The sequence below is a fragment of the Galdieria sulphuraria genome (assembly GCF_000341285.1).
Source record: "Galdieria sulphuraria unplaced genomic scaffold scaf_58, whole genome shotgun sequence".
NCBI classification, from domain to species: Eukaryota; Rhodophyta; class Bangiophyceae; order Galdieriales; family Galdieriaceae; genus Galdieria; species Galdieria sulphuraria.
This window is the reverse complement of record NW_005178417.1, coordinates 48,165-63,430: the sequence shown is the minus strand read 5'-3', so window position 1 is coordinate 63,430 and position 15,266 is coordinate 48,165. Positions and strand designations below refer to the sequence as shown.

General features: G+C 38.9%; 9 protein-coding genes across 10 annotated transcripts; 4 read left to right on the top strand and 5 right to left on the bottom strand.

Annotated features, from left to right (window-relative positions):
* Positions 1 to 299: 299 nt before the first annotated feature.
* Gasu_56050 (arsenite efflux protein, ArsB family) lies at positions 300 to 2,340 on the bottom strand. Its single transcript, XM_005703279.1, has one exon. The coding sequence runs from the start codon at positions 2,319 to 2,321 to the stop codon at positions 948 to 950; it is 1,374 nt and encodes a 457-aa protein (XP_005703336.1). The 5' UTR covers positions 2,322 to 2,340; the 3' UTR covers positions 300 to 947.
* A 9-nt stretch (positions 2,341 to 2,349) lies between these two features.
* Gasu_56040 (tesmin/TSO1-like CXC domain-containing protein) lies at positions 2,350 to 3,980 on the bottom strand. Its single transcript, XM_005703278.1, has 4 exons — positions 3,769 to 3,980; positions 3,520 to 3,715; positions 2,607 to 3,468; positions 2,350 to 2,557 (listed from the first exon to the last, which is right to left on the bottom strand). The coding sequence occupies exons 1-4, from the start codon at positions 3,863 to 3,865 to the stop codon at positions 2,378 to 2,380; spliced, it is 1,335 nt and encodes a 444-aa protein (XP_005703335.1). The 5' UTR covers positions 3,866 to 3,980; the 3' UTR covers positions 2,350 to 2,377.
* Positions 3,981 to 4,020: 40 nt separating this feature from the next.
* Gasu_56030 (hypothetical protein) lies at positions 4,021 to 5,115 on the top strand. 2 transcript variants are annotated; one of them, XM_005703277.1, is made up of 3 exons: positions 4,021 to 4,183; positions 4,235 to 4,635; positions 4,685 to 5,115. In XM_005703277.1, the coding sequence occupies exons 1-3, from the start codon at positions 4,132 to 4,134 to the stop codon at positions 4,847 to 4,849; spliced, it is 618 nt and encodes a 205-aa protein (XP_005703334.1). In that variant the 5' UTR covers positions 4,021 to 4,131; the 3' UTR covers positions 4,850 to 5,115. The 2 variants fall into 2 exon arrangements, with proteins under 2 accessions (XP_005703334.1, XP_005703333.1); XM_005703276.1 differs by having other exon boundaries at positions 4,235 to 5,115.
* Positions 5,116 to 5,230: 115 nt separating this feature from the next.
* Positions 5,231 to 7,565, top strand: Gasu_56020 (uncharacterized protein). Its single transcript, XM_005703275.1, has 3 exons — positions 5,231 to 5,400; positions 5,449 to 7,230; positions 7,290 to 7,565. Exons 1-3 carry the CDS (start codon positions 5,242 to 5,244, stop codon positions 7,536 to 7,538), a joined length of 2,190 nt encoding a protein of 729 aa, XP_005703332.1. The 5' UTR covers positions 5,231 to 5,241; the 3' UTR covers positions 7,539 to 7,565.
* Positions 7,566 to 7,569: 4 nt separating this feature from the next.
* Gasu_56010 (uncharacterized protein) lies at positions 7,570 to 8,560 on the bottom strand. Its single transcript, XM_005703274.1, has 5 exons — positions 8,344 to 8,560; positions 8,241 to 8,298; positions 8,079 to 8,194; positions 7,924 to 8,031; positions 7,570 to 7,875 (listed from the first exon to the last, which is right to left on the bottom strand). Exons 1-5 carry the CDS (start codon positions 8,410 to 8,412, stop codon positions 7,612 to 7,614), a joined length of 615 nt encoding a protein of 204 aa, XP_005703331.1. The 5' UTR covers positions 8,413 to 8,560; the 3' UTR covers positions 7,570 to 7,611.
* Positions 8,561 to 8,690: 130 nt separating this feature from the next.
* Positions 8,691 to 10,125, top strand: Gasu_56000 (uncharacterized protein). Its single transcript, XM_005703273.1, has one exon. The coding sequence runs from the start codon at positions 8,782 to 8,784 to the stop codon at positions 10,096 to 10,098; it is 1,317 nt and encodes a 438-aa protein (XP_005703330.1). The 5' UTR covers positions 8,691 to 8,781; the 3' UTR covers positions 10,099 to 10,125.
* A 24-nt stretch (positions 10,126 to 10,149) lies between these two features.
* Positions 10,150 to 11,940, bottom strand: Gasu_55990 (uncharacterized protein). Its single transcript, XM_005703272.1, has one exon. It carries the CDS (start codon positions 11,926 to 11,928, stop codon positions 10,303 to 10,305), a length of 1,626 nt encoding a protein of 541 aa, XP_005703329.1. The 5' UTR covers positions 11,929 to 11,940; the 3' UTR covers positions 10,150 to 10,302.
* Positions 11,941 to 12,080: 140 nt separating this feature from the next.
* Gasu_55980 (N-acetyltransferase) lies at positions 12,081 to 12,945 on the top strand. The gene has a single exon (XM_005703271.1). It carries the CDS (start codon positions 12,119 to 12,121, stop codon positions 12,917 to 12,919), a length of 801 nt encoding a protein of 266 aa, XP_005703328.1. The 5' UTR covers positions 12,081 to 12,118; the 3' UTR covers positions 12,920 to 12,945.
* A 44-nt stretch (positions 12,946 to 12,989) lies between these two features.
* Positions 12,990 to 15,110, bottom strand: Gasu_55970 (tRNA (5-methylaminomethyl-2-thiouridylate)-methyltransferase). The gene is made up of 6 exons (XM_005703270.1): positions 14,379 to 15,110; positions 14,097 to 14,330; positions 13,920 to 14,049; positions 13,621 to 13,862; positions 13,504 to 13,566; positions 12,990 to 13,440 (listed from the first exon to the last, which is right to left on the bottom strand). Exons 1-6 carry the CDS (start codon positions 15,084 to 15,086, stop codon positions 13,150 to 13,152), a joined length of 1,668 nt encoding a protein of 555 aa, XP_005703327.1. The 5' UTR covers positions 15,087 to 15,110; the 3' UTR covers positions 12,990 to 13,149.
* Positions 15,111 to 15,266: the final 156 nt, after the last annotated feature.

Sequence of the window (15,266 nt, the reverse complement as noted above, 5' to 3'; positions counted from 1 at the left end):
GGCATTGAGATATCTTTCCATTATGCTCCATTGTGAAACCAAAGAAAAGCATAGCGAGTAAAATAAAGTGTATCAACTCGAAAGAGGGTCTCCTTGGGCCGCGCAATATACGGCAATTCGTGAAATGATTCAGGAATTGACGTCAAGAATTACGGCATTTAAGTCACTCTAGAACTCATACTCCTTGGACATGGAATGGTAAAGTAATCACAGCATCCATTGCTATGAAGTACTCAGCGCATATCACAGGTGTTTGATAATAACTTGTTATGACTCTGAAGACATCGGTTTACATAATTACAAATAAAGAAAAACTGCTCCTTCTTTCGCTGGCTGCTGTAACGGGTAGCTGTGGCCCAAGTGGGAGCGACGCGTAATGAGGAGGATGTGATTCTGAGGTTCAATTCTCATTGGCTCTCGTGGAGAACGCGCCCTCCGTTGGCTGTTGCTCTGGTAAAGTAGACTCAGCGAAGGCTAAATCTACTTTATCATTAGATGTTCGAGATCGCGTGAGGCCTGATAAAGGAGCAACGTAAAACGAACTGCAGTGGTGAAACGTGGGACGACGCTGTTCGAGAGAGCTTGTGAGATACGTTGGCCTTCGTACACATTCAACTATTACGTTTTGGGCAAGTAAATATAAACAGCCAAACCAAAAAAGTTGGACGAAAAAAATTTTTTTTTTCTAGTCCAAGAGTCATCCTATGAGGAATCTTCAATGACTAAAAGCCATAATCACGTCTTTTTATTGTCGTATATAAAAATATACAAATACTAGTCTAGTTCTTTTTCATTTTTTCACGTATAGAAAAATTCAAGTTGTACCAAGTAAAAAAATACACTCCAACAATGAGACAACGAACAAAGCAGGATCCTCCCAGTCAATATCAAATACATTTGAAATATGAGAAAACTTGCTACTTCGAATGCTCCGTTCCAAACTATTGTTATTTGATAACTAACAACCACCCTCCAAGAGAAACCAACGTAACGGTCAATACGGGAATAGTCAGTACAAATCCAACACGACAATAGTCCCACCAAGATATATATAAATCATTTTGTGCCAACACGTGCAGCCATAAAAGAGTTGCTAAGCTCCCAATAGGTGTGAACTTTGGACCCAGGTCACATCCTACAACGTTGGCATAAATCATTCCGCGATAACTTGTAGGATGAACATTGGCTTGATTGCTCTGTTGAATGGATATTGCCACAATGAGTACACTGGGAAGGTTGTTCATGATTGCAGAAACTATTGCAGATAAGAAACCTGTCCCTAAACTGGATACAATTATTCCATGTGATGATAAAATGGAAAGAAAGCGCGAAATCTGATACGTCACACCTGCGTTTCGTAATCCATAAACCACTAAATACATTCCAATACTGAAAAGAACTACATGCCATGGTGCATTTCTTAATACTTTTAGGACTGGAATAACACGTCCTTGAAATTTGTTGTACACTCTAAGGGCAGCTAATAATAGTATTACTGCACCAAATGCAGTAATTGCCCCAACGGGAACACCATACAATGTTGTAACAAAGTCTGCTATTAATAACAAGAATAAAACGGGGAATACCAAATAGAAAACAACCCTATCAACAACTACTGCTAAAGGCGAAGGGAGAATGTCTGCATCATATGATTTTGGCAAGTCACGGAAGAAGTATACCCATAGAGCTATTAATGAAGCCAATACAGAAATAATATCCACAAAAATCATCACTTTTGCATAAGTACCAAATGATAGCGAAAAGTAACTTGAACTAACAATATTAACTAGATTGGATATCATCAAAGGAAGGCTAGAAGTATCGGCAATGAAACCAACAGACATTATGAAAGCTCTTCTCTCGGAATATTCCATATTAAGAGAGTTGAGAATTTTAAGAACTATCGGAGTAAGTATCAGTGCAGTGCCGTCATTGGCAAAAAAAGCAGATACAAAAGCTCCTAGCAATATTAACAACGGAAATAGGATTACGACCTTCCCACGAGCTGCTTTTGCTAGTAGAATCGCAGTCCAGTGAAAGAACCCACACTCATCCAACAATAAAGATATAACTATCAACGATACAAAGGTAAGTGTTGCGTCCCATATGATGGAGAAAATGGTAACAATATTTTTGGGAACAGTAACTCCCGTAAACAGAGCCAGAGCTGCACCACCTAGAGCACTCCAGCCAATTCCCATGCCCCCAGGTTGCCAAATAACTAAAGTTATTGTGCACAAGAAGACTACGACAGCACCAACATAGTCCGAGTCTTCAAGGCTTTGAGTTGAAGAAGTCAATTGGTCTATTTGAATCTTCATTTTATTTGAAGAAATTGCGTACTTTTGTTACAAGTGACATCCCAAAACATATTCATTTACATGGCTGTGTTTTTCAGCAAACTAAGAGAACTTTGGTTTTTGCAGTCAACGCACTTGCAATTATCACCGCAAGGAACTCCCGCTTGGAAGCATTCACAGTATTTCTTTCTACAGTTGGACCTTTTGCAGTTACAGCCTCGGTGATGGGCTGCAACGCGCAACACCTGCCCTTCTTCCTATTGAAAGGTTCAACTGGAATATCCAATAAGAACACTTGAAACATACCGTAACAGCAGCAGTAGATTCCGATATTTTTGGAGAGAAAGCACGAGGATTGCGTTCAAGAGTACGTTCCCTTGCAGTTTTGACATGATTAGCATTATCTCCATTATTTTTGCAGCCGTTACACTTGCACTTGCTTGTGCAGTAAGAGCCCGAAGCGAAACATTCACAGTATAATTTAAGGCACTGACTTCTTTTGCAGTTGCACGGATTGCTTCCAACGTTCAATTTGTTGTTGAGAGTAAGCAACGGCTGTCTCGTTCTCCGGTAATTGTAAGATGTGCTGTTTTCAATCAAAAATGGAGTTGAACCTGACGCATCTTCGAGAATAGAAGAGGAACTTGACTCAAGATCTGGTGTACTGCTATCAAAGAGATCTAGTTCGTCTTTGAATTGCACGTTGCACGGATTGTCTCGCTCGGTCGACTCTGTGGAACTTGTTGTTCGTCGAGATTCCACACAGGTTTGCTTGTGTTCTGTCTCTCTCAAGGATTTGTTGCCTTCTGAGGCTTCCAAAGCCTGTTTTCTCTTCCATCTCAAGGTGATATTGCGTTTCAAGAAGTGCCTCTCATCTGTATGAAGTTTTGAAAAATCAAAAGCTCTCAATTCATTCGGACTTGAATTGCTCTTACGCAAAGAGGAAAACGTTTCTTCGATTGTTTCGTCATAATTGTCATCTGTTGGAGTTTCTTCAAAAATTTGATTCAATTTGGCTCGAGCTGATTCCAGTTCATTGCTGCCACTTATAGAGAAAGATCTATATGAAAAGCTTTGTACATGGGCATGCTTAGAGAAAGGAGAGCCAAAAGTCATTTGATGTATTGGAGTAACGCTGTTAATAGAAAAAAATGTATCTCTATTAGGCCTTTAAGGAAATAACGTTAAATATTAGGCTAATGCTTAAGACTTTCAATACCTTTCTGGGGTTAAGCCAGGATCCAAGATATATTTGTTCCCTATAGTATCCTCATCCAACTCATCATCCGGAGAATTAAACCAGGAACACTGTAAAGCTAAAGGGAAGAAAGACTCAGAGGTGATACTGCTATCAACCACATTGGACTTTGCTGGGGATGGTTTGACGGAAGAAGTTATAGGTGAAAGTTGCAAGTCTAGTCAAGTTATTGTTAGTTGCATAAAAGCTCCAAATTCTTGAACTTGTTACCTCCAAAAAGTAAGCTATTATCGCACTGCATTGAACTGTCGCAGTTTTCAACTGTAGAGAAACCTCCATACACGTCGTCCTTAGATATTGGCTCCATAAGAAAAGTCACTGATTTCTTTAAATTTTTCCTAAAATGATACCCTTAACAAAACGTTCCATGAAACCAAGTATATATAGAAATAATGTGGAGCAGTAATGAAGATTCAACAATGAGCTACAGGAAAAAGCTATACACCTATGAAGTTTTGCACAACTTTTGGAGGGAAATTTCTAGTTTGCCCTTTCGCGCCAATTTCGCCGATTGTCAAAAGATAATTGGTCAAATTGATGAGCAGATGAACCTCTGGATTCTGCAATTGAGCGATGGAGTCTCATGAAGATGACATATTTTTTCTGCCCCGCAAGTTTGACGATGGTGAGAATCTTAGATGAAGGTTTTAAATAACATGGTTTACCTTATTTGTAGTTGTACCGTCTACTCCTTCCTCCTCTTCCTCCTCATCTTCAGGAATAGAAGAAGTGAAGTTTGGCAGAGTTGGAAAAGGGAAAAGAACGAATCCTTCGATATTACAGGATAAGCCCAACAGGAGGCCTCGTGGTGGCTTAAAGGAAGATTCTAAAAAACTTCAAGACAATTGTTCGGAAGACGCCCTCGATAGAACTAAGAAGTTTCACGAGTTTGAGGGGCTCCTTTTGAAGCTTGAAGAAAATAGACGTCGTTTTAAACTTCTAGACGAAGTTGACGCAGCTCCTTGTGACCCTTTAGATAACTCTGTGCAGTTGGCTTCAACCAATAGTGAAAACCTGGACAACATTATTGTAAAATTGCAGTCAGCAAGTTTGAAAGAAGTTTTTTGCATTCGCAGGGTTGGTGGGTTTTTTATTTCTTTCGATAAATTGTCTATATCACCCATAGAGTACCACTATGAGGACGTTGCTTATGGCGTGCTGTAAAAGATGGGGTCTTTCAGAGTCGAACACTGTGCTGTATTTTGACGGGCGTGTAGTGAGTTCTGACAGTACAGCTGAGAGCCTTGAACTAGAAAATGACGATCTGATAGACGTTGTTTGTAACGGATAGTAGTTGTTTTTGTGTCTCTATTCTAAAACGGAAGGAATGAGTGAGTTCTTCTTGTCTTCCAACAAGGAAGTGAGCTGAAGATCCAACTTTAACAAAAGCAATTTGTCATTTCGGCGGTAATGCATTAGAAAAGAATGGTCGATGTTAGGATTGCGAGTGAAACCGATTTTGACTGTTGTGATAACCTTTTGGATAAAGTAAATACACACGACTTCTGTCAATGTCTTGAATTACTGTCCTCAGAACAGCTCAAGATTAACAACAGCTTTCTTGAGTGGCTTCAAGAAGCTTCCGCAGTCAACCGAAAACAAAGAATCTTGCAAGGAGCAGTTGCTTGTATTTTCCTATTTGTGCAACAGAATTACACAGGACCTTATGTTCATTTAGACGCTATGGAAAACTTTCCTTTGATTTCTCTAGCAAGGAACGTTAACTGCTCCGAGTTGGATATCGACGGTGAATTTTGTAATCGTTCAGTTCAATTTCCTGGACTACTACTAGTTCCCTATGTTTTACTTGTTGAAAACTACGAGTTATTTCTAGAATTTAAAGTAGGTATTGTTGTTGTATTCTCTTGATTGGTTCTAATTCTTGAAAAGTTTCTCGGTTGGTGGGCTTTTCGAACTTTAAGAGTATATCAAACCATTCTGAGTGGAAAGAGTCCAACGTTGGAGAAACACGCTCATAATTTAATTTCTCTATATATAGACCTAGAACAATTGGGACTAGAAACAAGTCACATTGCTGACCAAGTCTTTGAAAAGGTTGATTCCAACTTAGAGTCAGCATCTTTGCTGACTTGGAAACAAGATTTTCTTGACGAAAGTCTTCGTTGTATGTTTCTGTTAGAGATATTTCTTTTTCTTTGTTCTCATGAAAAGTACTCACTCGCAAAAAATGTTTTGGCTTTAAGTATGGATTGTATAGGTTTTTCGCTAAAGAGTACCGGAAAGCTTGGAAGAAGAATGAAATATCAAGAACGTTCTCTAGCACAGCTTTGGATTTCACATGAGTCCCGTTTTTCTCAAGAAGTTCTTCCAATAGCAAAAGACAAGTCTCGTGATTCGGCTATTCTCGTGCCACCAAATATTCCTTTAGTAGATTCAGATGCACTTGGAGGCATTATTTTTGATTCTGAGGACAGTGGAAGTCTTCCACTAAGTGATATAGAACAAGTACTTCTTATTATGAGTGCGTATTTATCGATGCAAAGTAGACCCAAAGGAGATAGTTTGTCGGATGAATTCGTCCTGTCAACTATCCAAAGGTTGATAACCGATTCTTCATGTAAGAACAGTAGTATAAGAAGCACAGTATTGATCATTCGAAACATTATGGAGGAAGACAAGGGAAGATATCAGGAACGAGTTTTGAAGCAATGGGAAGTCATTTCAGAGCTTTACACTCAAAATCAAGAACCAGATGCTTCAGAACGACTGCAATATATATTTTTATTACCGTTTCCTCCCCAAGTAGAACTTCAAAAGATGTTTGCTGTGTTTTTAGGAAAAATGGGACTTGTAAAGAATGCAATGGAAATATTTGAAAAATTACAACGCTGGGAAGAGTTGATTGAATGTTGTTGTCTCATAGGTCATGTCTCGAGAGCCATGTCGTTAATAGATGAAAGGCTCAGTCAAGAGCTGGATATAATATCCAAAGCTAGGCTTTATTGTATTCTGGGAGATTTGACACGTGATGAAAAACATTATAGGGAATCATGGAATATTAGCAATCGGAGATTTGCTCGTGCCATGCGTTCTTTGGGAAAGCTATATGTGAAGAATCATCAGTGGGAGTTAGCAATTGACTCATTTTTAGAAGCACTAGCAGTTAATGCTCTTTATCCGGATATTTGGTTTCTTCTCGGTTACTGTGCACAAAACAAAGGAGATCTTAATTTTGCAGCGAATGCGTTTACTAGAGTTGTCCAACAGGAGCCTGATAACGGGGAAGCTTGGAATAATTTAGCTTCAGTTTATGTTCAGTTGAAGAAGAAGAAGGAAGCTCTCTTTGCTTTGTCACAAGCTGTAAAGCACAAACGAGAATCTTGGAAGATATGGGAAAACTTGTTAATGGTGTCTCTTGTAGTGGAAGGAGAATTGGGCCATTCCTTAAATGCGTTAGAAGCTTTAGTGGAACTTCGCGGTCGGGATGGAATATATTCAGAGCAACTTGTCACTTTGGTTGAAAATGTCATCTCTGAAATGGTTCAAGAGAATGGAAATGAATTGTTATTGAGAATGTGCAAGAGAGTGTTGAAACTTGTGGGAAGAATTTCGAGTATGGTATCTTCAGATCCTAATGTATGGGAAGCATCTGCAAACTTGCATCACGCAGCTGGTTATTTTGAGCAGGAGATTGCAGATTTGCAGAAACAGGTAAATTCAATCAATCTTTATTGGAGAATTTTTTTACATTTTGTTGTTTGTGCACTTAGATAAGGTGTTTAAGTGGACGAGTGTGGTGGAATGATGAGAAATCGTTGGAAAAAATGTTGAAGGCTACTTTTCGTTTAAACATACTTTGCATCGATTCTGGTGACACCGTTTCTTGTTATTCGTCGAAATTACACACAAAGAAGATAATAGAAAAGTGCAAGGAACTTGAATTGACAAACGAGGCTGTACAACAGTTAGAGCATGATCTGGAAGCTTTAGAAACCAAACTTAGCAAATTGTCGGATTAAAGACTTGATTTGGCAGAGTTGCAAATGATAATGATGTAGAAAATGCGGAACTCGTCATTATTCGCATTCCGACTCAAATATAGTCGAAATCTTCTGATAGTCCAAAGTTTTTGTCAAACTCTGAGCTCGGTAAGCCGAACTTTGAGGTTACCCAACTTCTTATCGAGAAAATATTATCTGTCCAACGATTTGTTGCTTCCCAGGCTATATGAGAAACATTTCGAATCTCAGCAAGCACTTCGGGATCTGATTCTTTATAGATATCCAGTTGTTCTTGAATAAGCTTTAGCTTAGATTCCAACTCATTGATTTGCTCAATGAAGTGTGTCCTCTCTTCCTAATCACAATAGTGGGTGAGAATAGGTATTGCACTAGTAAGGCATACCGTGTCTTGATGAGAGTTGCGGAGCTCGTCGCGCCTTTGAAAAAGCTGTTGTCTTAATGCGTATTTTGCTTGTAGATGTTCAGTAAGAGAAGCTATTCTACAGCGTTTCTAAAAACTTTGAGAGTTTCGGCTTTCAAAAATAGTCGAAAACTCACCTTTTGTACAGCCTGGCTTGGAAGACACCAGTAGACTGTTTGTGTTCCACACTTATCACTGGATACCACATCGTCATCCACGAGGCTTTGAAGAACTTCCTTTACAGAAGGCAACACTGGACTCATCAACCTTCGAACTTTTTTCAGTAAGTCTGTACTTACCTATTCCCTTTTGCTTCGGGGCTACTTTCTCCAGTTCCTTCAGGGTAAAAAATGTTTTCTACACAAATATGAGTCATAACAATTCTTATGAGATTCTACTCACTGATTCTGTAAAAATTTCTAGCATACGGGTCCTTTTATCGTCAAAAGAGAGGCCTTTCTTCTTTGACATTCTTAACAATAGAAAATGCCAAGTTTCAAATTTGAAGAATTGGCGCCATGATTTTCGAAACTGAAGAAGGTTTGGTAGCACAAGGTCTTTTGAAAACTTACTCCAAACTCGAGACCTCTTTGAGCTCTCAACAGTTAACAATCAACCCTAGCTATATTTTTTTAAATGAAATTCGACTGTCAATGAACATAATTGGAAGGCTTCAAAAGTTTGTGGAATTAACTAGGTCAACAAACTCATCAGTGTTGCAAGTTGGTTTTGGAATCTTTCCAACTTTATTGAATTCTAAATAGGATTTAGGCTCTAGGAAACTCGTTGTGGCATGTAATCGTGCCTACTTTACAACTTTGTAGAGAATACGAAGAGAAGATGTTGAGACCCCGTCCTGGTCGTGAATGTTACCTTCGCCAAATATTTCGTCTTCAATCACAGATGCAATATATCAACGATGTATTCCACACTCTTCAATCATACTGTCTAACTATAGAACTTGGAAAACAATTCAATATTTCAGAGTCCATCCGTCTTTTGAACTTTCTTTATAGTCATCTCATAATGGAGGCTTCCGTATATGGACTGAATGATCCCAAGTCTCAAGTGTTCTTGAAAATCTTCTTGGATTGTCTAGTTCCTGTTTCGGAAATTGTTGATGGTCTATTGAGTAGAAGTTTATCTTCAGTGAGTTCGTATATCATCGGCTCTGGAAGGGAATGTTATACTCTCAGGGATTTGAAAATATTTGAAGCCATATCTTCTCGAATGGATGCCGTATTGAATGAATATATGATTTTATGTGCTTTAACTAAACCTAAATTGCTTGATCCCAAAGGAAAACCATTGCATGAGCTATTCAATGAAACTACAACCTTTCATATGTCTTTCAATAGCCTGATTTTATTTTCCTATAAATGGCGTGAAACAATCATCAACTGGTCAACGACAACTCTTCTAGAATTTCAGCAACACAATATGCATACCATTCTTGAATCGCGCAACGTTTTGGAAAGTTTAGATTCTCTACACCACGCAATATTTGGAGGACTAGACGATGGTTCCTTCAACAGCAGCACTAATTCTAACAAACTTTTGCAACATATGAATTCCTGTCATCTTTTAGGAACGTGTAATTATGAAACCTTTGAAAAAATGTTGCGGTTTTCCCAGCTCATAAAGATCAGTGCATTCATTTTGGGAAGGATGCGAAGGAAGTTGGTCAGTCGATTGGAAATGCGTACAGCATTTGAGATGCAACATTTCCTCAATGTGCTCTTAGACTTTCTACAAAAAGGCCAGTTTATGTGGTTTCAAAAGACACGACAAAAATTATCGTCAGCATTCAACTTGAACCAGTTTCATCATCTCTTAAACGAACACCATACCATTTGCAGTTCCTACTTGTTTTGTCGACAAAAAGAAAAGCCTATACATGATGTCATTTTAATGGCTCTTCAAAAAATCACACAGTTTGTGAAATACTGTCGCAGACTACCACCTCAGAGAAGAACATATAGAGACATTCAAAAACAGGAGCTTGCAATCCTCCAAGCTTATCAAAAGTCCTGCAACATGTTGTGTACTGTTCTGAGCTTTAAAAGAAATGAAAGTGACATCGATCCTTTACTAGTAGAAAATATGCGACAATTACTACTTAGGTGTAACTATTCTGAGTATTACTACCAAGAATGAGGCTTTTTGGCGACTGATATCAACAAGATTTGCAACCTGCATCCGAAACCTTCCACAAAGTGAACACCGAACGAAAGAAAGATGTCCATGCTCCTGTCTCAATACTAAAGAGCTTTTAGAAGCAATCTATACAACTACAAGAAACGACTGTCTCCAACTTCTTTCAGTGAGGCCATTCGAGATAAGATACAACGACCTTTTCGATTATCTACGATAACGATACTTTTTGAAATTGAACCACAAATGTAAAATACCTCTTTCGAAGCAACATTTAAAACCCTTCCTATGGGATCGTTCCCATTCACGATTTACGATCTTGAATGCAATATCCTGATAAGGTGGCCCAGCAGAAAACCGAATGATACAAATATCAGGATTATCTGTCTTCTCAACAACATAAGTTGGGGCTTTGGATGGATCAGCCAAGTTGGGATAAAAAATATTGAACTTGTAGCCTTGCACTGTCTTCGGTGGAGGATTATCATGATCATAATGGGTCTGATTGTACTTGTTCCATTCATATCCTGCAAGTACTCTATTGAAATATTTAGGCTTTCGTGGTTTGCTTGCATCCTCTGATGTGTATCTCGAAGAAGCACTCCCTTTCAATTCTACTTCATCCATAAAGATTTCTTCATCTTCCTCCAATCCTTTTGCTCGTTCTCGTTCCAAAAGCATCTCTTCCTTCTTTATATCTCCATTATCAATTGAATGGTTGGATATATTTGCATTGTCTAGCCGTTTCAACTGTGCAATAAAAACTTCGTCCATATCATGAATAGTTGGATCGTTGGGATTTGCTTGGAGCTTCTTGATGACTTCTTCAATACTCTCTTTTAGTTTGTGCAATTGATTGGAAGACAAGTCACTCGTTACATCACATCTGACATCATTTGGACGCTCTCTACTGACTAGAATTCGGTCAACGAGACTAACTTTTTGCCGTAAAAGTTGAATATGCTTCTTGCGCAAATAAAATTTCGATTTGAATATATCAATATTTTGAAGAAGAAATTCCCAATACTCCGTGTCAACTGCCGTACCCTCGCTTAGCTCCTTTTCGATAGCCAACTTCATCTCTTCCAACTCTTCGACAGTTTTCTCTTCGAGAAAAGCACACGCCTCCTGTATGACTTGAAAAGAGTCACCATTGTTGTTTGAACTCGGCTCTCGAGTGACCTGTTGCTCCAGTCTGGTTTTAACCAAATCAAGAACTGACAAGATATCAGACCAGTAGTCAGTAGGCGAAAACGGCAGCAAGTCAAAAACACTATTCCGACGTTTGCCTTTAGCTGTGGGCGTTGCCAAAGCAATGGCAAAACTTTTTTCGTCTTCAAGTTCGTCTCTCAACGATTTCAAACGCTCTACTGGAAGTTTCTCCAATAATGCATAAGGCGGGTTCAATAAAACGAACTTGGGATCCAGGTCAAGCCTCAAATTCTGTGCTAAAAGGTCAACGAGCTGAGGTCGACTTTCACTCAACCTTATTTCCTGCTTCTTCAAGTTCTGCTCGGCGTGAAATATTTCTTCAAGAAGTTCCCAATCCTCGTTATCTTCTTTCGCAGACTTGCTCGACGATAGTTCCTTTGCCTTGTCTTGCAACACTTTCCCTTGTTCCCTTAGCATTCTTCTTCTCTTAGCCCTTTCTAACTCCTGTCTTAGTTCCCACTGACGAAGCCTATCATCTTCTTCTGGCTGAATTTTCGTTTCTCCACGTTGTCGATGCTTCTCTTCCTTTTTTTTCCAAACAAAGGTATCCTGTTGAGTAGTACTTTTACTCATCATGGTTTGACAAATCTCCCAACGAAAATGGGAGGGAATAGAAACCATTTTATTGTTCAATGTCTTAGGGATATTAAAGACATATTGTCGTTTCAAGAGAAAGAGTTTGAAAATAATTAAGAGGAAGAAGCTGCGTTATCCAATTTTGATAAAGATATGAAAGAACAAAACAATCATGTTAAGAGAGCATCACATCAAGCCATTCTTTTTGATGAAATCTTGTTGCAAAATTTCAAACATGAAAATGGGGAATTTTCGAACATTTGGGAAACGAAACAAGTCACCTTTATCTATCAACTTTGATGAAGTCTCTTGCACTCAAGTTGAAAAGTGGTGGAAACAAAAGCCTTGCAATTCTTTGCCGAGTTTGAAGAAGATTAAGAAACAATCTACTTCATCTTACGACCAGTTGTACTTGGACGTGGGCCAGAAGGGTGCCACCAAAGCAACGAAATGCCGCCAATGTGGTTTCTTTTATACAAAAGGAGATGAATCAGATGAAAAACTTCACAAAAAAGTTCACGAGGAACGGTATTATCACAAGGTTCGTTGGCCCATCAAGGACAGTTCCATATCCTATATCAAAGAATATGAAGATGGCTTGGTTTGGCGGGGATATTTGAATGCCTCGTTATGCACAAGCAATAGTGTCAAAATTGTGAACTTATTACTCTCACTTTCTGAAGAGGAACTGGGAAAAGATAACACTTGTCTACAGAATGATAAGATCCAAATGTATGTTTACATTTCCAGAGAGTCTTGTAACGCTGCAGGCATGGTGCTAGTTGAACCGGTTGGTTCAGAATTCAACACAGCTGGTTTCATAGAATGTGGTATTCGTCGCATTTGGATATCCAGGCCCTTTCGAAGAAAACAAGTTGCAACCAAACTACTCGAAACTATTCGTATGACATTTATTACTAGCTTCCTCTATTCGAGAACTCAGTTACATTTTGGAGAACCTCTCACTGAAGATGGCAAAAAATTTGCAAAAGCCTATACAGACTGTGCTTCTTTCAAAACATATCTTCCAAAGTGAAATTCCCTATCAGTAGAATGTTGCTTCGGAAGAAGAAGATTGCATAGGCAACAAGGACAAGCTCAGTTCTTTGGAAATTATACCAGCTCCTATACAGTAAATTTCATCTCTATAAAATACAGCAAATTGGCCTGGTGCAATTCCGTTGTCTCTTGAATTCAACCACACCTTTGCTCTAGTTCCGTCATCCGAGGCCATTATGAAGCCTTGATGAAAGAAGTTGCCGTGTCTCAACTTGACCTGTGAACAGTAGATATCTTTCGATCATTCATTATTCGAATCCTTACCTGTACAGCCAACAATTCACTGGTACATATTCTCAGTGGAATATGCCAATGAACATTCTCTACTATGAAGCAATTTCTCTGCTTTTCCGGTGAATCATAATTACGGCTCACAAATACAGTATTCGATTCAACATCTTTTGTTAATACATACCAGGGACCGTTTGGTAAACGGAGACCTTTCCGCTGCCCTGGAGTATAAAACCAATAACCACAATGTTCCCCTACAACTTGTCCCTAAAGTGTTTCGTAGACCCGAATTTCTCAGATTATCATCAAAAAATAAATAGCCGATAATACCGTTTCCGCTTCTACGAGCTTTCCTGGTCGCGTACCCAAATGATGGCGAAGGAAATCATCAAACTTACAAATTCTTCTTCAGATATTTTTATCTTCCTTTTTGGAATGCATAAATACCTTGATTTGTCCCAGGAAGCAAATACCTTGAGAGTCTTTTCGAGATTGGGTAGCCAAATTCAACTCTCTTGCTATTGCCCTTACTTGTTCCTTTGTCAAATGACCAATTGGAAATACAACCTTTGCGAGTTGTCTCTGTAACAGATGCGCGAGAAAGTAAGTTTGATCTTTATGTGCATCTGCAGAAACCATAAGTTGAAATAGACCCGTTGATGGTTCCTTTTGAATACGAGCATAGTGTCCTTTCCATCTTATTCAGGCGCTCATATATTTGAGTCATGAACAACCATACAACTCACCTGATGCAATCTTTTGATATGTCTTCCCTATCGAATCCAGAAAAACTCCAAACTTTATCCGACTATTACACATCACATCTGGATTGGGTGTTCGACCAGCACGAGCTTCCGATATCGTATATTCAACCACCTTTTCAATCGTTCAACAAATAGTAATGTAATATTCTTTATTCATACTTGTTCCCAGTATTCCTTCTGTAAAGTCACTTGCTCCAGTTTCAAACCAAAGTGCTCACAAACTGCATTGGCGTAAACCAAGTCTTCTTCCCAAGGACACTTGCCTAAATGTGACAACTCATCTTCTAACCAAATGCGAAGATAAAAAGGTTTCACACGATAACCCTGTTCTAACAATCTACTTAAAGCTACTGAGGAGTCCACTCCTCCAGATAACAATACAGCAATCTCATCCTAAAACTTGACTCGGTTTCCTATCTTTTTATATCTATGGAAACTTACTTTCTCTGAATCTGTTGAATACTGATGGGAATCGGAACAAGATGGAGCACCCTCTGGTTTCTGTAACAAGTTACAGTGTTGTTGGATATATCGAAGCATGCCTTTAATTCCTCCCATACGTGAAGAAGATAGAATGGTTTCTAAACCAGCCTTTTGTATGATGACTTCTGCAGACAGTGTTTTCACTTGTTGGACAGCTGTGTCTTGCAGACCAGAGAGTAAAAGAAATAACAAGCCCTTTGCAACTTTGGAGTCCGCGAAGCCTCTCAGAAAAACTTTTTCGTTACGCAAAGTAACTTTAATATAAACAACGGAAGCACAGCCTGCTACTTTATGTTTCGAAATCCTTTCTTCCACTGGTAAGGTTTCAGTCAGACCATTTCCCCACTCCACTAGTTTCCAAAGTTTTGAACTCTTATCAGGACTTTGATAAAGATCTTGACAAAGATCTTCCAACTTTTTGGGTAAACATACTTCACTATGACTTGCAAGCGTTGTGAAAAGTTGAAAGGAACTTGTTTGCACACGTCTGCTTCGACAAAAGCTGCATTTCCTCGAGTACGTAGAAGGAAGCGTTAGAATTTGTTTCTTTCTTAAGTGATGTGTAATAGAATCTTTACAACGTTGAACAACAGTTCTTTCTAGAATAATAAAACGTTGCACACGACGCAAGGGAAAGTTGACCAATAAACAAGAAACGAAGCTCATTCGCCCATAAAGGAAAGAGGGGAAATGGGCTAGTATGGAAGAAGACAAGGTTTATTAGTTCCTCGATGGAGAGATGCAACAAGAACAAAAACTCAAGTTGCAGCTCAGTGGAAGATAATTCCATTGCTCTTGTTGAACAAAATGTGAAGTTGTGGAGTAAAATGAATGGAGCACATGGCA